The sequence below is a fragment of the Panthera tigris genome, chromosome A1 (genome assembly GCF_018350195.1).
Source record: "Panthera tigris isolate Pti1 chromosome A1, P.tigris_Pti1_mat1.1, whole genome shotgun sequence".
Classification (NCBI taxonomy): Eukaryota; Metazoa; Chordata; class Mammalia; order Carnivora; family Felidae; genus Panthera; species Panthera tigris.
Window position 1 is genome coordinate 68,219,800 of NC_056660.1, and position 17,135 is coordinate 68,236,934.

General features: G+C 41.5%; 1 protein-coding gene and 1 long non-coding RNA gene across 6 annotated transcripts in view; one reads left to right on the forward strand and one right to left on the reverse strand.

Annotated features, from left to right (window-relative positions):
- The window catches only part of MBNL2 (muscleblind like splicing regulator 2), a 158,004-nt gene that overhangs the window by 130,455 nt on the left and 10,414 nt on the right, over window positions 1-17,135 (forward strand). For 2 of the 5 annotated variants that reach the window (XM_042979461.1, XM_042979478.1), the window contains one exon: window positions 1,510-1,604. The exons of the other annotated variants lie outside the window; for them this stretch is intronic. In XM_042979461.1, the coding sequence (XP_042835395.1) occupies window positions 1,510-1,604 (95 nt within the window). The remainder of the gene's footprint in view (window positions 1-1,509; window positions 1,605-17,135) is intronic. 5 annotated transcript variants of the gene reach the window in all.
- LOC122236729 overlaps window positions 1-17,135 on the reverse strand; it is a 74,329-nt gene that overhangs the window by 4,002 nt on the left and 53,192 nt on the right. Inside the window, exon 2 of the long non-coding RNA XR_006214959.1 lies at window positions 3,813-3,932. This is a non-coding gene — a long non-coding RNA (uncharacterized LOC122236729). The remainder of the gene's footprint in view (window positions 1-3,812; window positions 3,933-17,135) is intronic.

A 17,135-nucleotide genomic window follows, 5' to 3' on the forward strand; every position in this document is an offset into this window, starting at 1 on the left:
CAATAAGTCAGATATATTTGTGTCTGTACTAAAAATGTGAGTAACTCTAAGAGACTGTGTTAACTAACCCTACTGATTTCTGGTTGTGCTTCAATCTCACTTTGAATGTTAACTCTAAACCGCTAACCTGTTTCTTTCCCTTTATTCACTTTTTCCACCTGCCATTGCATGACATGCAGGGTCAGTTTTGTGCATGACACCCGCTACCAGTATTGGTAGGTTTCAACCTTTTTTTATGTGTCTTTTATATTGTGTACAGTACCTTCACTTGCTTGAAATTTATTTCCAAGATGGTAGAAATGCTTGAGGAAATGGTAGATCTGAAGGCTTATTTGGCTTTAGAGTTAATGTATAGGGTTTTTTTTTTTTTAAATGTACTTGTAACTTGAAGAAAATGACCATTTCAATGTGACCAGAACAGCAGAGCAACCACTTACAAAACATAAAACCACAAGTATTGCTTTTTTAATGATCTGTATTCTGTTTCTCTTTATAGTTTATATGGTTTAGCATAAGAAAAAGAAAAGCTTACTTTATCAGAAAGGCAGGCTAATTTCATCAGTGTTTTAAAGTTTCATAGTGGTGTGCCTTTATCTCCTCTTTGCTGTGTGTTAGAGTTATCAGAGTTTCCCAGAAGTATTTATTTTTAAAAATTATGAATGGATGTATTTTGAAAACCAATGTCTGAACTGCTTTGCTTTATGATCGGTTTTTTAATTTTAAGTGTTGACTTATTTGTGATGATGATTTGTACCTTAGCACTCCCTTAGATGTTAAATTTTAATAATCCATCGTTATCCCTACACATCCTGTGCCTTGGTACAAAAGTCCGTCTTTAGGACACGCGGATTCGTCCCATTTAGAATAAAGAGAAATAAACATTGGCCAAATTTGCTGGGCTGTTTCACAGTAACTGTGTTAGAATTAACACCAAGGCCTCGAGTTTTTGCTCTACCATTTATTAACCCAAAAAACCCCACAGCCTCCAGCAATTTCAGTTCAAAAAAGCAGCCCCAAATTGACAAAAATTTTCCGTCCCACCACAATGAGCTCCAAAGGAGGTCCTACCCCAAACTGGGCCTACACGTTGAGCCTTGGATGTTTTAGAATGACAAACATGAATATCGTATACCCTTACTTCATTGGACGTTACATGTCGCTTTTTTAGAGGAGACCGTTAGTACGTAACAACCGCAGACGCCGGATTGGGAATGATCTATTGTTAGAAGTAAAATGTTTATGAATACATCAACCAAAGTGATCCGCTTTGGCCTTTCTGGGAATCACTGATTATGTTTTAAAACTTCCTTTAATTGTACTTGTAATAAGCTATTTTCCCTTTTTTATTTCTCTCCCATGCTTCCTTGCTTTGCATTGTGATTGCATGCCATCTGCTGGTTTAACCCATGATGGCTTGCTGCTCTGATATTCACCATGCCAAAATACCACTTCTATTACCATAATGCTACACCCTCCTGTTCATTGCTCCCATGGTACCCCTCCTGAAAGTACCCATGATGCACAGCGCTACGTCAGCCACTGTCTCTGCAGCAACAACTCCTGCAACAAGTGTCCCCTTCGCAGCAACAGCCACAGCCAATCAGGTTTGCTCCTTTTAAAGCTTTCTTTCACAAATCCCAAACTCTAAATGAGTGCTGATATTTAAAAAAAAAATTCTCGGTGAGAATTTTTTTTTCATGTTTATCCATCAAATTTTATTTTTTTAATTAGTTTATAGCCAGCATTTATGGACAGGTTGCACTTATTTAGAGTTAACATTTACTGCAAATAATGATGTAGCTATGTTTTGTGTTGCACTGTTTGTTTTCGTACCTAATATTGTGTAATTAACCTGACAGGCTTAAATTCCTTTTAGTACAGCATTACGTATCCAGTGGTTTGTGAATTGCCACAGAGAAACTGTAAAAGCTGAGCCGGAAAACTGGCTATATTTCGATTCGGTTCATTCAGACCCTATCACCCGCCGGGGAGGAAAAAAGTTCTCCTCTGAGAAAAGTCTCCCCTTTTTCCTTCATGTCAAATTTGAGGTCTGAATGATTCTTGTCCACATCTCGCCTTGGTCGTATGTGCTCCCAAACTCACTGGTCCCCACTTCACAATTTGTGTAGATATTGGCCTAAGAACCAGAGCGTACTGGAAGAGAAATACTAGGCACTGAGTTCACAAAGGCTGGATATAACTAATTAGGGGTGTTTAACTCTGTTGGTTTAACGCATGTGCCGGAAAGACCATGGATGTCCTATTTCTCAGTGAGAACCAGTTGGCTGTTTCCCACTCTGTAATCACAGGCTGACCGTCACCCTAACCCCAGCCAACCGACTTGCAAACATGTGCTCCCGCACGGGAGAGGCACATGAGGACTGGTGAGCGTAAACTCTTAACCTCGCCTAGAAAAACACGTTACTGCGCATGCCCTCCCTTCATAGAAGAGCAATGGTTTTGGTTCTGCTTTTTAGCTTAATTTTTTTTTAAAGTAAAATCGACCGTACTGATAAAAGATAAAAATAGATATAGGAGTAGGCCGGAAGGAAGGTCTGAGCTAATGGGAGAAACTGGGAGAAATCATGTCAGGTCATAAATGCAGATTCCAGACTGCATTTTGCAGGTGAGAAGGGCCGATTCACACTTTCTTTCTATGTTCAAGTGCGTAAGTGATTCCAGTGCTATGCGTCCCATCACGGAAGCGACAAGTGTGAGTGCACTTGAATGAAGGAATAAAAGTAAAATCCCGTGATAGGTCCGATTGTGTCCTCTGAAATGTGATGAAGCGGGACAGGGATGGGGGGGGCACGCGTGCTCTCAGAGGCAGACATAAACTAGCGATAACGCTTCAGCTCTCCCTCACCACCTCAAAAATGCCACATTACCTCTAAGGAAAGCCAACTCAGCTTCCAGACAGATATGATAAAGAATAGCAAGTAAGTTTCTTAGCTGGGAAGAAGATTCAAAAGAAAGGATGGACTGGAAGAGGGAGAGACAATTTTCATCCCTGCTATAACTAGGTTCCCTTTCATTTGCTCGTTCGTAATAAGGAAGCTGGATGTTTGGATATTTAGGTCTGAGTCCTGCCTTCTTGAACCATGTTTTTGTGGTTGTTGACAGAATTTTTGTGAGAAAGTCCTCTCCTAAAAAAACAAGTTTGAAGTATCATATACTGGCATTCATTATGATGGAATTTTACTATACTTTATGGCAAGTTAAGCACTTGTTGTTTTTTTTAATTTTTTTTTTTTAACATTTTACTTATTTTTGAGAGACGTAGAGCAAGTTGGGGAGGGGCAGAGACAGAGGGAGACACAGAATCCGAAGCAGGATCCAGGCTCCGTCGGAGCTGTCAGCACAGAGCCAGATGCAGGGCTTGAACCCACCAACAGTGAGATCATGACCTGAAGTCGGACGCTTAACCAACCGACTGAGCCACTCGGGCACCTCAAGCTAAGTGCTTCTAATGCTGAGAGATCTTTCCTAAGAATGGAAAGGAAGTCAAGATAAAGAAACACTGTGGAGTTCGGGCATAAATTCCATTCATATGGTAAATACTTAATCACATATCATAAATATTTTTTCCAGCCTGGTGATTTTTTTTTTTTTTTTTTGGCTCCCTTTCCTGGGAAAAACTTTGAGAGACTGCACACCCGTGTGTGGGTTTCTGTACGTGGGAGGGTGGCAGGGGTAGGAAGCATGGGATATGCAAAGGCTAAGATATATCATTTTACACCAGACTGTGATTGGCAAGGGAACTGACAAGTTTAACTCCAGCTACATTTAAAGAGATATTATTAAAGGAGTACCTGACAGTAGCTTCGAGAATCCTAAATCTGTGTCTTGCAGTTTATCAGATATACTAGTTGCTGGGCTCCACTTCAGTGATGAAGAAGAGAATTCCTTTAGCAGCTCTTCAGGAAGGTCAGCTTGCTCAAGAAAACCACAGAAAAAGAAACAGTCGTAAATATAAATTTTTCAGATAGAATATTTTTTATGTATTTTCAACAAGTTTCAAAGAGCGAAGCAGCCAAACAAGAACTTGGAATGTCTTCCAGTGCCCCAGAATCCAGAATTCAGAGGATGCTGATGGCCTTTAAATGACAAGTCATTGTCTTGTTAATCTCACCCTTTAAACTCAAATGGAATCATATCCATGTGAATGATGTGTCCTTTAAACATAGTAAGTCTCAGTTTCCTCATTTGGGAGAGGGAGCCCAGCATTAGATCACCCCAAAGTCCCTTCCAGCCCTAAGATCCAGAAAACCTGTGGTCCCTTTGCTGCTATGCTGGACCCAAAGTATCAGATGTATGAAGCTAGACACTAGCGGAATGGCAAATAGTGCTAACGATTTCAGAGTTCAGGGCACAATAAGCATCTTGCCTTCTTTTTCCTTCATGGAGTGATCTGTCTTTAACAAAAAATGCGCTAGGGTTTTGACAGTCTTTCAGTGCATTTGATCAATTTATACCGGCAGTTCAAACAGTTCAAACCCACAGGCATTTGTAATTAGAGACAAGTCATTCATAGAAGAAAGAAGATAGACCAAAACATCCCATGACAGACCCTCTGGTCCAGGCTTCCTTTACACGTGAGCCCGTGGTGAGCCAAGATGAACAGGTACAAACCTCGAAATTATGTTCTCAGGGCTGAATCAAGGGGCCAGCAATGAAAGTTTTCAATGAACTTAGACTTGTAGTTTGAAATGCAGTGAAGACAAAATCCAAATATTTGGGGGGAAATATAAAATAATCCTTTTGGTTGTTTGACTCTGGGCATAGCTTTATAAACAAAGATGCAATGAACAAATTTATTAGCAGCTATTTCCTCTTTCAGCTAAGGTCTTTGGGCCTTACTATAGAAATTACATTACATAATCATTACCTAATAAGATTATAATTTACCAACTACTTATTTTGCACAAGATACTATTCTAAATGGTTTCTCTCTCATATATGTTACATTATATATCATGCCATATATTTTATATTATATGAGAAAGGGAACGTATGTATAGATATACTCATGTAAGCCTTAATCACAGTCTTATGAGCACAGCTTTGGGCATCTCTGTTTCACAGATGGTAAGACTGAAACAGAGGTTAACTAACTACCTTAGCCAAAGTTCAACAGCGAATGAAGGGTCTTGCTGGAACTGAATCCCGGGCAATCTGACTCTAGAAGCCTTGCTCTTAACCACCGTGCTACACCACCTTTCTCATAATTATAAATACACAAAAGTCAGTTCCCTCCCCAAATAAAACTATCTTTCAAGTGAGACCCAATAGCAACACACTCTGTTGCTACAGGAGGAAATGAAGAAGCCTTGCTCGTGCAGCTCAAACTATGGTGAATCCTAAGGGGGGTGGGGGTGGGGGGTGGGAGATGGCCTGAACTTGAGCTTTGAGCTAGTTATGTAATTGCCAGGTCGTGTTTGGAAACCATATAGCTGATACACACTATTGCAATATATAACCACATATGAATATTCTGCATAATATTATAACAGTGAGTCGAGTGAAAATTACAAACAGGATTTATACAAGTAAGATAAGAAGTAAGAAGATAAAAAGTCAAAAAGAATTCGTCCTTAGTCCTAGTGAAGCAGGCTCACGGGCTTCTTTTGGGTGAAACCCTTGCCCAGACTTGACTCTTACTTCTGCCCATCAACTAACAAATGGCCTGGTAACAAGGAAGGTCAGACATGAAAATGAAAATACCATATAAAGCGGTCTGTTTCAGCCCAACAGATAGAATGTATCAATCTATAGATGCCTATATTGGGAAATATTTGATCTCAGAGTACACATTAAAAGACGTAGAGGTATACAGCTTAGTATATGGATTGCCTAGTTTTTTTCATATTGCAAGAAATTTCATTTAACAAGAGTACAGATTGAAATTCTTATAACTTGAATTATTATAGGACTCTATGCTGTCATTGCTTTGTTATGTTTTATTTCAAACCTACATTCTGTTTCAAGAAGAGAGAAAATAGTTTCCGAACAAATACACTTCAAGTTTTAGTTTCTTCATTTATATACAGAGTTCATTCAGTTTACCTAATAACATCCTTGAAGACCCAGTTAAAATACAGTTTATACTGAGAGTCTTTCCCTTCATCCCGGCAGCTAGAAGTGCTTTTTCTAGCCTCTGAGTTCTGAAAGGACTCTACCTGCACGCTCCTCGGAGCATCGCTGGAAAGAAGGAATGGCAAGCGCACATGCGCACAGGCAGGCAGGGGCATGTAAAAGGTGAGGCCAAGAGCTAACAATCTGATTGGCCAGAGCCTCAGTTTCCGGGGAGGAGGCAATCTGATTGGTCAGAGCCTTAGTTTCCGGTGGGAGGGGTGGTGGTGACTGCAGTTGGGTTTGATTCTGACCTTACAGGACCAAGGCAAAGGGTTTTGCCTGATTTGGCCAATAGAGGTCTTTAAACAGGATAGTTGACAGAACAGAAGTCTGGGGAGAGTGAACAGATAGATTTGAGGCTGGAGAGTCTATGGAGACCATTGAAAGGTTTTAACTGAGACGGTGGCCACTGGCAAGTGGCATACTTTGTCTTGCCTTTGCCACTTACATGGGGAGAGTTACTTTTAACCAAAGAGAAACATAAAAACTCATCCCATGGCAAACGCATCCAAATATTAAGGTCCTATGGCACAAAAAGAAATTTGGGCTGAGGTGGAAGATTAGCCATAGGAAGTCGCTCCCTAGGACCTGAATTAAGTCCCTTCAGGGACAGCAGTTGCGTGGACTCACTGGTCCCATGTCTCCAGCGTGCTTACTCCTAACATGTGCCTTTCCACTTCTTCCTAAATGAGACTTCAGAACCACAGAAGCTCAAAGACCTCCCAAGCCTTTGCTCGAAAGAAAGAGCCCCTCCAGATTTGGAATGAATACACACCGCCCGTGTTTCCACAGTGAGAGCTATGTGGGCAGTGAAGGCGATTATCCATCTAATTCATTCTGGGAAATGAGACTGTGCTAGGAAGAAAAAGTTCTTGAACTTGGATATTAGGAAGCTTTTTATAGAGCACCCCACCAGTAACTTTTTTTTTAAGTTTATTTACTTATTTTCAGAGAGGGAGGGGGAAAGGGCAGAGAGAGGGAGAGAGAGAATCCCAAGCAGGGTCTGCACTTTCAGCACAGAGCCCCATGCAGGGCTCAAACCCACTGAACTGCGAGATCATGACCTGAGCCAAAATCAAGAGTGAGATCATGACTGAGCCACCCAGGTGCCCACCCCCAACCAGTACCTTTAAAGCTAGGGAAAACAAATTATATTTCTGGCAATATGTTAAAAATCTCTCAATCATATCTACAAAAAGTGATGACTCAGGTTTAAAATTATGACCTCAAAGTCTTGTCACATCTTCTAAACACTCTCCAAAGATTAAATCCATTTAACAAAAAGTTGACCTTAGGAAGAGTTTATTGAAAATTAGTAATATACACATATAATTCTCTATTTATGAGAACATATCTAAGTCAGAAAAATCCCATTTTCTATACATGCCAGTTATAAATTTACTGTATCTGATAATCAACTTCAATAATATCGTACCAAAAAAAAATTACACGCAACCAGATTCATAATAGCATGCTTTATCTGGCCTGCTACAAATTACTTGAGAGGGAAGAATAAAGATTAAAAGCATCAAATTTTACTTCTCACAAATAAATGTGAACACAACCTCAAAGCTATTTGTATAAAGATTTTTGGATATGTAAGTTAGCCTGTACTAATGAAGAAATCTAGAAAGGTAAGGTCATGTTTTACTTAAACTCTCATCTCAAAGAGTTTTATAAAACATCTATTATGCAAAGCCATCTGCCAGGACTATATTCAGATAAACGTAGGAGGCATTAAACACTCCCCACTATTCACCATTTGACCCATTTGGAGCCTGTTTTTTTTTTCCCCCACAAGAAAAATCTTGGTTCTGTAAAGCATTGGTGTGGGGGAAGTGGGTTCCTGGGAGACACCTCTGCCAAAACACACGGTGGTAACTGGCCTCCAAGTACGGATGCTCGAATTCCTTTCTCACCATTTGCTCATTCCTGGGAACAGACTGTAGAAAGCAGCTGGGACCCAACTATGTTGTGCTCCAGAGAGGCCCAGAGGGCAAGTGTCAAAATCAAGCCCTTGTGAATAGTACTCAGGTGGAGAACATCCATCTCAGCATTTGACTTCCCACCACTAAAGCTCCTTAGCCACCTTGCACGTTTTGCTCATGTCCTAACAATAGAAGGGGGTTCCGTTTCAGTAATGGATCGGGTTGCTTCAAATGAGGCAGAACTGCCATATTAAATATTTTGTGGAAAGAGGCAGCAGTGAGTAAGCGTGGGGGGGGGGGGTTGAGATTGGAGCCTGCTATAGCTCTAAGTAAAAAAAAAAAAAAAAAAAAGCTAAATGTTTTTGAAACTGCAGGACTTGCATTCAGTTAATGCTATTGGCTAAAGCTGCTTGGCAATTTAAGTGTAAATTCCATGGCGCAGTGCAGCTCAGGCATCAGGATCCAGAGGGAACCATCCGGGTCAGAACACTTTTGGGGGAGGGGTGGGTCTTGGATCTAGGACAGCCGTACAGAAGCAGATTGTTTTTGCTCTTCAAGAAATCAGAAAATAAGAAGACAATAGATCTTTTAGCTTTCTGCCTCAGAGGCAGCTGCTTTGCAGGCCAAACGACCCTGAGGTTCAGTTCATAAATGTGTCTGCAGATTCTCAAAGGAAAGGCTAAGTTATGTAAGTGTCGTAATCTAGTGCATTTTCATTTTTCATGAATAATTTACACCTCATGGTGAGAAACTTGGGTAGAATTCTTTTCTATGGAGCACCTAAAGACATATCAGCTCCAATTTTGTGCAGCTGAAGAGAAAATGTCAAGGGTCCTTATGTGGGACTTTACTGCCTGGTGGATTGTCCTACTTATTATGACTCAAATCCCATCCTCTTTTGCATTTTGATGGAATTTGGGGGGAATCTTTTTAGATTGAGAAGTTCTTTTCCCAGTAGTATTTTGGCTTCTGTTGATGGTAATAAAATCATGCTCAACTTTCCTAATTTGAGGTTTCCGCTTTTGAGCAGAGTGAATATACTGTTCATCCTGTATGTGTGTTTATTTCAGCTGTAGACCTGCACGGAAAGAGACTAGCTACCACGCAGGAATTCAAATCCATTTTCAAGGGCTGAAAGATGAATGGGGTCTCATTCTTAATAAAAGTTGTTAGGAACAGAGTACAATTTTGACTTATAGGCATTTAGCTCCCCAAGTTCTACCGCTGCCGCCCACCTTCCTGCACTTCTTACCAGCATGTTTGGGGTGTTGGCAGCCTTTCTGTGTGGGCAGATGGAGAGGAGACATCCCCACCGCTTCCTGATGAGGGGGGAGGGACAGCCAGCTGACCCGACTGTTCCTTCACTTACTGGATCTGACGCCACCACGTGTCACAGACAGTTGCCAGTTGGTCTGGCCTCTCAGCCCCTGCTAGCATTCCCTCTGGGCCACATCGCTGGGGGTGACGACTCCAAGGTCAGACCTGGCTGAGTCTGCTGATCATTCTGGAGGCTGCCACTGTGGACAGGGGCTAGATACCGGGAGTTTACTGCCTAGTCAGAGAAACACGGAGCAATGGGAGAATGCCAGCAAACGAAATAGTCGGATACTCAAACGTTACTATGTGGGCGGTAAGCTCCGTGGCAGGGCCTTATCCCTAAAAGGGCTGGGGAGTAGGTCTGGAGGGGTATGTAGGAATTTGACAGATAAAGACCACTGTGAAGCATAAGGGGCGGAGATGGGCATGGGGTGAGGGGGAAAGGGGACAACCCATATGAACGTACCACCATTCTGCTTTACGTGTGTCCTCATATTTAACCCTGTCAGATGGGACCTATTCTTCTATTACATGTGGTGAAATCAAGGCTTAGATTGGCCACATGTGCCATCAGTAGTAGAGCCTGCATTTGACCCCAAGTCCATCTGACCCTGAAGTCTATGCCTCCCCCTTGCCCCGCATTCTTCCTCAATAGCCTATGTGGTTCACACAAGAGTTTTAGAATCAGTCCTGGACTTTATCCCACAACAGAGGCAGATGGAACAGCTATTACTTTATCAGATCTAAAGGAGGCGGGTGGACCCTGGCTCACATGGGCAAAACAAAGAGCTCTAGGCCATAGTGAGTGGGAGAAAGAGGAGAGGGTGCGTTTGGGCAGGGCCGGAAAGTTCAGTTGTGGAGGTGAGAAGGGATTAGTTACTGAGGGCTTAGGAGGACAGGATGGGAGCAGGGCAGTGATGAGTTAAATCAGAGACTAGGAAACGCTAATCTACCACAAGTGAGTGGGTGGGAACTAGCTGGGACAGGCTGAGGGAAGGTTCACTAAGGAGGAAGCTACCTCATCAATGAAAAGATGAACTTGGGATGGAGAGAAAAGAGGAAATATGGGGAGGGATAGATAATTAAGAATCAGGAAAGTTCAAAGGCGCATTTTGATCCTTTGGCCTCCCAAGGGTCTTCTCCCGCTTCTATAGTATCTGGATTTCACCAACTTCCTCCTCCCTGCCACACCAGCCTTCTCTAAGACATCTCTGCAATGACTCACATAAGAAGAACAGTTCTTGTTGACACATCTTCACTTGTATTTGTACTATGAAGGACCAGTTTGTTGACCACTATTCTCTGACGTTGGTTCATGAAAAAGTGTAGCATTTAGAATCTAATCTGCTGGAGCTTTTGGTCTGTTTCACTTTCAGTGATCAAATCATATTATTCTTTCTATCATTGCCTTCGCTCTGGTGTTTTCAAAGGTCCTCAGAGCTTATGTCGATGAGCTTCCTGTCATCAAATGCAGACACTCTTCACTGTTCACCACAGTCTGGAAGCAGCATCATTAAGCTGGTCGTTGTAAATGTCACCCATTTTTCCATAGTCATGGTTATATCAGGCATTGCAGGTCTGACTGCAGACCTGCATCAACTCTTCACAGTCATGAAAGACAGTACACCATAAGAGAAATTTACTGCAGTCCTGCCATACTCCCACAGTAATATAAAAAAGGAAACTAAAATGCAAGTTGCAAATTGGAACAGGAGCCCAGGTGAGCAGGACAACTTATCCAAGTCACACAGATATTGACAGAGCCAGGGCTGGAACCCAATTATCTGTGTCCTTCTGAGAGTACTGCTTTTTCTCTTTCACCACACTGCCCTCCTGAGAACGTGCTTTAACTGATCATTCCCCCAGCCACAAAGTAGAGAGCGCAGAGAAAACACACAGACAACTCAACAGCTCTCCTTTATGGAGGACTTTCCAAGAACCAGACGTTGTGCTAATAAGCCTTTTATATGAATTATTAAAACCCAAAATGGCCCTGTAAGGGACTAGTCTTATCCCCATTATGCAAATGAGGAAACTAGTTTCAAGAAGCCGAGAGGCTTGTCCGAGATCATCGGTCAAGTGGCAAAACCAGATTCAGAACTTTTCCAAGCCCCTAACCTTCCATTGCACAGTGAGAAAGACCTAGAATGGTTAAGTGACTTGCTCAAGGTTACATGAGGGTTCGAAACTTGCCTCCTAACACTGCACTTACCCCACTGTCAAACCACAACACAGCAAGAATATGTGAGCTACACATTTGTTTTTGAACAATCAATAGCTTTGCTTCCTTCTTAGAACTTAGAAAAGTTTTTGAGGAATCAAAAAGATACCCAGGGATGTTAAACTTGATTCCTTCTTTTTCTCCAAATATATTTTCCAATAATAATTTCATAGCTCTTGCATGAGTCATTCTTTCAATATTTGTCATTGTTACACTGAAATGTTTGAAAGGGCCAGAGAACCACCTTAGTTATGAGAATTCGGGAGAAAAGGAATTACTTGAATCTATTCCTATTGTTCACCTTTTCTTTGCTCTTCTCTGGCCCTTGCAATGTGAAGGATGGCCTTGAACAAGGAGAGAAGTTTAAAAAGGGAAAGCTAAGGAATATGTCAAGAATGAGAAGAAAACCCCATTGTACTCCTTTGCCTTGGAAAAAAAAAGGTGTTTAAGTGTTGCTTTTTTTTTTTTTTTAACATAAGGTCACAACATAAGTCCCCTGTCTGCGGTGTATGTGAGGCCCAGGAAAAGACAAGTGTATGTGGAGCTTAGGACAGGACAGGTATATAGGGGACCCCAGGACAGGACAGGTGAAGGTTTGAAGACAGAAGCATGGATGTGTGTTAGACGAGACTGGTGTGCAGAAGTGTCCATAAATCGTGGTTTGCTCTAAGCAGAGCGATACACACATTATTAGTAAATGCTGTCTATACCTTGTCAAAGTATTCATGTTTTGTGGCCTGGCCTAGGAAGCTAACTTAGGTGAAATATTACCAAATAACAGTGGTCGCACGTGCTTCCTACCACTAGGCACTCATTAAATACATGATCTAATCCACACAACTCATGAGTTAGGGACAATGTTTGATCCACACTGTAGAAATGAGGAACACTAAGAATGATAAGTGTTGAATCACTTGCCCGTATAACACATCCAATGGGCCTAGAACAGGCTTGGACAGGATCTAACTCAAAAGAATCCTGCCTGTCATTGGATATTAACTTTCTACTACAGTGGACACTGATCATCATACACTGATGACTCTTGATGTTTTTATAATCAAAGATTTTAGTTTGAAAAATGATCAGTATGAGTGACAGTCAAGACTTTCATGAATAAACAGAGAAATCCAGCTTATATTTATTTAGTTGTCAGTGACAGGTCAGGATACACAAATATAGAAAGGAGAGTAACTATATTTGACATTTTTAGTATGTTAATATCATCAAAATCAGATTTATTAACAACATAGATGGAGGGCAATACAGATCATATAATACTTAAATGCACAATATTATTATTTGAATGTCCATTTTAAATAGAAACTGAAACGAAATTTTATTTATTCCCTTCCCTTTTAAGAAAAGGGAACCAACACTTAACAAAACCAGATACTTACTATACATTGTTTCATTTACTATTCAACAGAACTCTGTGAAGTGTCTTATACATTTTCCAGAGGAGAGCAAACACTAAAGAATAAATTGTTTAAGATTCAAGCAGGTAGGAAGTGACTGGACAGTTTTAGAATTCAGGTTTACCTGCCTCCAAATCCTGTTCTCTTGGGTCTCCACCATAGAATGAGATTGGAGTTTATGGTCACTGTAGGACTGGGATGAATCTCTTTATATGGTTCCCTTTAAAACGTCTAACTATTGAGTTTAACTATTAGTTTTTAAAGTTGTAACCATTTAAGAAGGAAGTTCTAATAGAAACAAACCTCTTGAAATCCAAGTTCAGTATCAGAAATAGTCTGAAAATACTGTTGGTTGATGAAACCATAAGGAAATTCAAATTTTAGTCCAGAAAACAACAGCTAGAAAGCAGATGGACAAGGTCACCATTTCACCCTTCCCAGGATGGTAAACTGGCAAATAACTTCTGGCTGGAAAGAGTCTACCAAGAGGAGTCCTCTCATCCAGGGCTTTTCATTTTTTTAATTTTTCAAACAATGATCTTTTTAAGATTTTTTTAAGTTTATTTATTTTGAGAGCAAGAGAAAGAGCACAAGCAGGGGAGGGGCAGAGAGAGAGAGAGAGAGAGGGACAGGGTTGAGAATCCCAAGCAGGCTTGGCACCATCAGCACAGAGCCCAACGTGGAGCTGAAACCCACAAACCGTGAGATCATGACCTGAGCCAAAATCAAGAGTTGGACGCTTAACCCCCGGGCACTCCTAAACAACGATAATTTAAAAGGAGAGACACTGTTTTTCTTCCCAGTCTCTATAGAACCTTACCTTCACACCTGTCTCAGGTGAATTGAACATCACTACTTGGGAATAAACGTTTGGGGTGGCTTGGAGGAGGCAACTCAAAGGAGCCACTAGGAGGCTGTCTGTAAGCAAGCCAGGGAGCTGAATTAGAAAGTGAGCCTAGGAAGCTGATGACAATTCAGGTATGAAACAGAGAGCCAGGGATCCCATTTTAAAGCCAAAAATGGGGAGAAGAGAAGGAAAAAGGAAGAAGGAAATAAGTATTGGGGGGAAAGGGGGTGTAAGGAGTTATTCTTTAATGGGCATAGAGTTCCATTTTGGAATGATGAAGAGGCCCGAAGATGGATGGTGCTGATGGTTACTCAGCAGTGAGTGTACTTACGCCATTGAACTGTATATTTAAAAATGGTCAACATGGCAAATTTTAAGCTATGCCTATTTGCCACAATTTTCTGAATTGGAAAAAGGATCTGAATAGACATTTCTCCAACAAAGCAGGGATTAGGATTGGAAAGAAAACATGTGATTGTACTTTTATTAGGTCCATCGCATAAAGTTATTTTTACATGACAAATTATTTTTTGTGGCTGTGTTGTCTTTTAAGAGTTCTGTTTTCGTAAAGCAGGCAGCTGCGTACACAAGCAGATTTGTCCTCAGTGAGCCATCCTCGCTGGAAGCGGGGTCTATGCTGAGATGTGAGGCCGTAACAACAGCCCAGTGTTCACTCAGTGGCAATGCACCTTCATACCTTTTCTCAACAGACATTTACTAAGAACCTAGTATGTTTCATGTAAAATTGACATTTCTGGGAATACAGCACTTACAAAAAATTTTCAAAGTTCATTTATTCATTTTGAAAGAGAGAGAGGCAGGGAGGAGCAGAGAGAGAATCCAAGCAGGCTCCACACTGTCAGTGCAGAGCCCGATGTGGGGCTCAGACTCACGAACCATGAGACCAGGCCCCGAGCCAAAATCAAGAGTCAGCCGCTTAACCGACAGAGCCATCCAGGCACTCCTGGGAATACAGTATTGAACAAAACAGTCCCTGTTCTCATGAATCTTACCTAATGAGGGTGCCAGGCAGTAAACCCACATGCAAACAGTGACAGTCCAAGCACTTCTCATATAATAAGGATCATCTCAAAAAGTAGAAATGCTCAAAGAATGGTCCTAGCCACTGAGTTTTGACAGAGGACTGCCATAAAGAAAGAAAAGAGAATATAGAGGAGCTTTCTTTATATATTTTCTTTTTTCGGTCTCCATTTTTGGTATTTTGACTCCCCCTGGGAGTTATTAGGGAAGACAGATGGTAACCTGGTTTAGCTACCCACCAGCCTGCAGAGGTACCAACATTGTGCAAGCAGAGTGAGAAAGCCAGGCTCAGAAGGTCACGAAGCTTGCTGATGGCACAGATAAGCCTCCTGAAATTCCAGTCCAGGACCCTGATTTTTCCTTTGCGCCATGATTTTACACACAATTAAGTAGTTTTGTTCACCACCTTCTCTCTCTCTCTCTCTCTCTGACTCACATATGCAGACACACAGGCAAAGCACTAAAATAGGAAAAAAAAAAATACTAATTTGCTGGAAATTTTGTTAGATGGCAGGGTCATCCCACCAATTCCAGAAATGTGCAAGATGAGTATGAGACACATTTCATGGCTTGCATGCAACATTAATCTTACCATTCCTTTTACTGAATCTTAGCATTTGGTTACTTTTCCGCCTTTAAGTGTCCTAAAAGCCAGTTCTTAGCAGGCTGGATTATACATTCTGCTCCACTGTTAAAATGAACACCACAGCCAAAATGTGCTCAGGATTCTAAGTCCAACATAATGGAGGTGGATATAAAAGCAGGGTATTGAGCAGGATTGAGGACTTTATGTTGAATCCAACAGGATCTTGTTTCTGTGATTTTTTCTTGGCCCAAATCTTCAATTTATTACTGGAAGCAAAACCCCATATTGAAAAGAGCAGGTATAAATGACTGCTCTGGAAATCTCTTTTCCATTGCTGCATAAACTGATTTTTAAAGGCATAAAAAAAGTTTTCTTGGATTCCACCTTCATGTCCAGGGGTCACCTTCCGTGAATAGCCTCTGAGGTGGGCAGCCTATTTCATCCCTGGTAGCCTCACTTGCTATACATCTCACTGAAAATATTCTAAATATGAAATATCATATTTAGAAAAATATTTTCTAATTTTTCCCTATAATGTTTTAGAATATTTTTTAAGTTCATTTATTTTGAGAGAGAGAGAGCACGCACATGTGCAAGTGGGGGAGGGACAGAGAGAGAGAGAGAGAGGGAGAGAGAGAGAGAATCCCAAGCAGGCTCTGTACTGTCAGGGCAGAGCCTGACGTGGGGCTCAAACCCACGAACTGTGAGATCATGAGCTGAGCCGAAATCAAGAGTTGGAAGCTTAACCAACTGAGCCACCCAGGCACCCCAGAATATTTTCTTAAATAGTGTGGTACAAATCTTGTATACTGTGTCTGATATAGTAGAGGAATTTAGCCTTCTTTCATATATAGAAAGTCCTTAATTTTAAAAGTGTTTGTTCAAAATTCCCTTTGTCACTTGGTTTGAGACTCAAATAATGTTTCCATAGAGACAGTGAGGAAGTTGATGGTAAGGTCTCCAGGTTGACCTATCATAGTTTACTTAGCTCATGACATTGCTCAAGGATAATACTGTACTAACAGCATGGGACAGGCCAAATACCATGTGCATGGACGTTTCTGTATCTTTGAGACTCAAGAGAGATGCCAAGAGCATATGCCTAACTCAAAGCCCCAGACAGCTGTGTGATAGAAAAGTCCTTCGCTTTCTCTATCCGCTGGGAGTAGAGGAACCATCATCCACGGTGAATTCCTTGGCTAGGATGTTTGCTGGGGAAGGTCGGTGGGGTAGGGATGCAATGCACGGTGTGGAAGACAGAAGTGTCAGGCATGAATAGGAAGAGAAAACCTGGGACTTGTCCCTACCCGACCACCAGATGCATGCATCCACCCTCCTTCCCATTTTCCTTGGTTGCCACGGCCTGATCCCACTTCTTTTTTTTCCTGGCTGTCGTGTGGCCCCTCCAGTCTAGGGTCTGGTTTCATTTTCGTTTTGTCTTGACTTCTTCTGGCACTTGCAGAGCAAACATGGTGTTATGGCTCCTCTGTTCCAGAACGAGCACCCGACACCCCTGAACACTTCTGTAGTATTACAGGGAAGCATGAGGAACGAAAAAGTCTCTCATAGGCCTTTTCCTTCTTTCTCATTTATATCCTACAGGAGAAAGAGTCATCCTTGGATGATCTATGGATTTTTAGGCGAC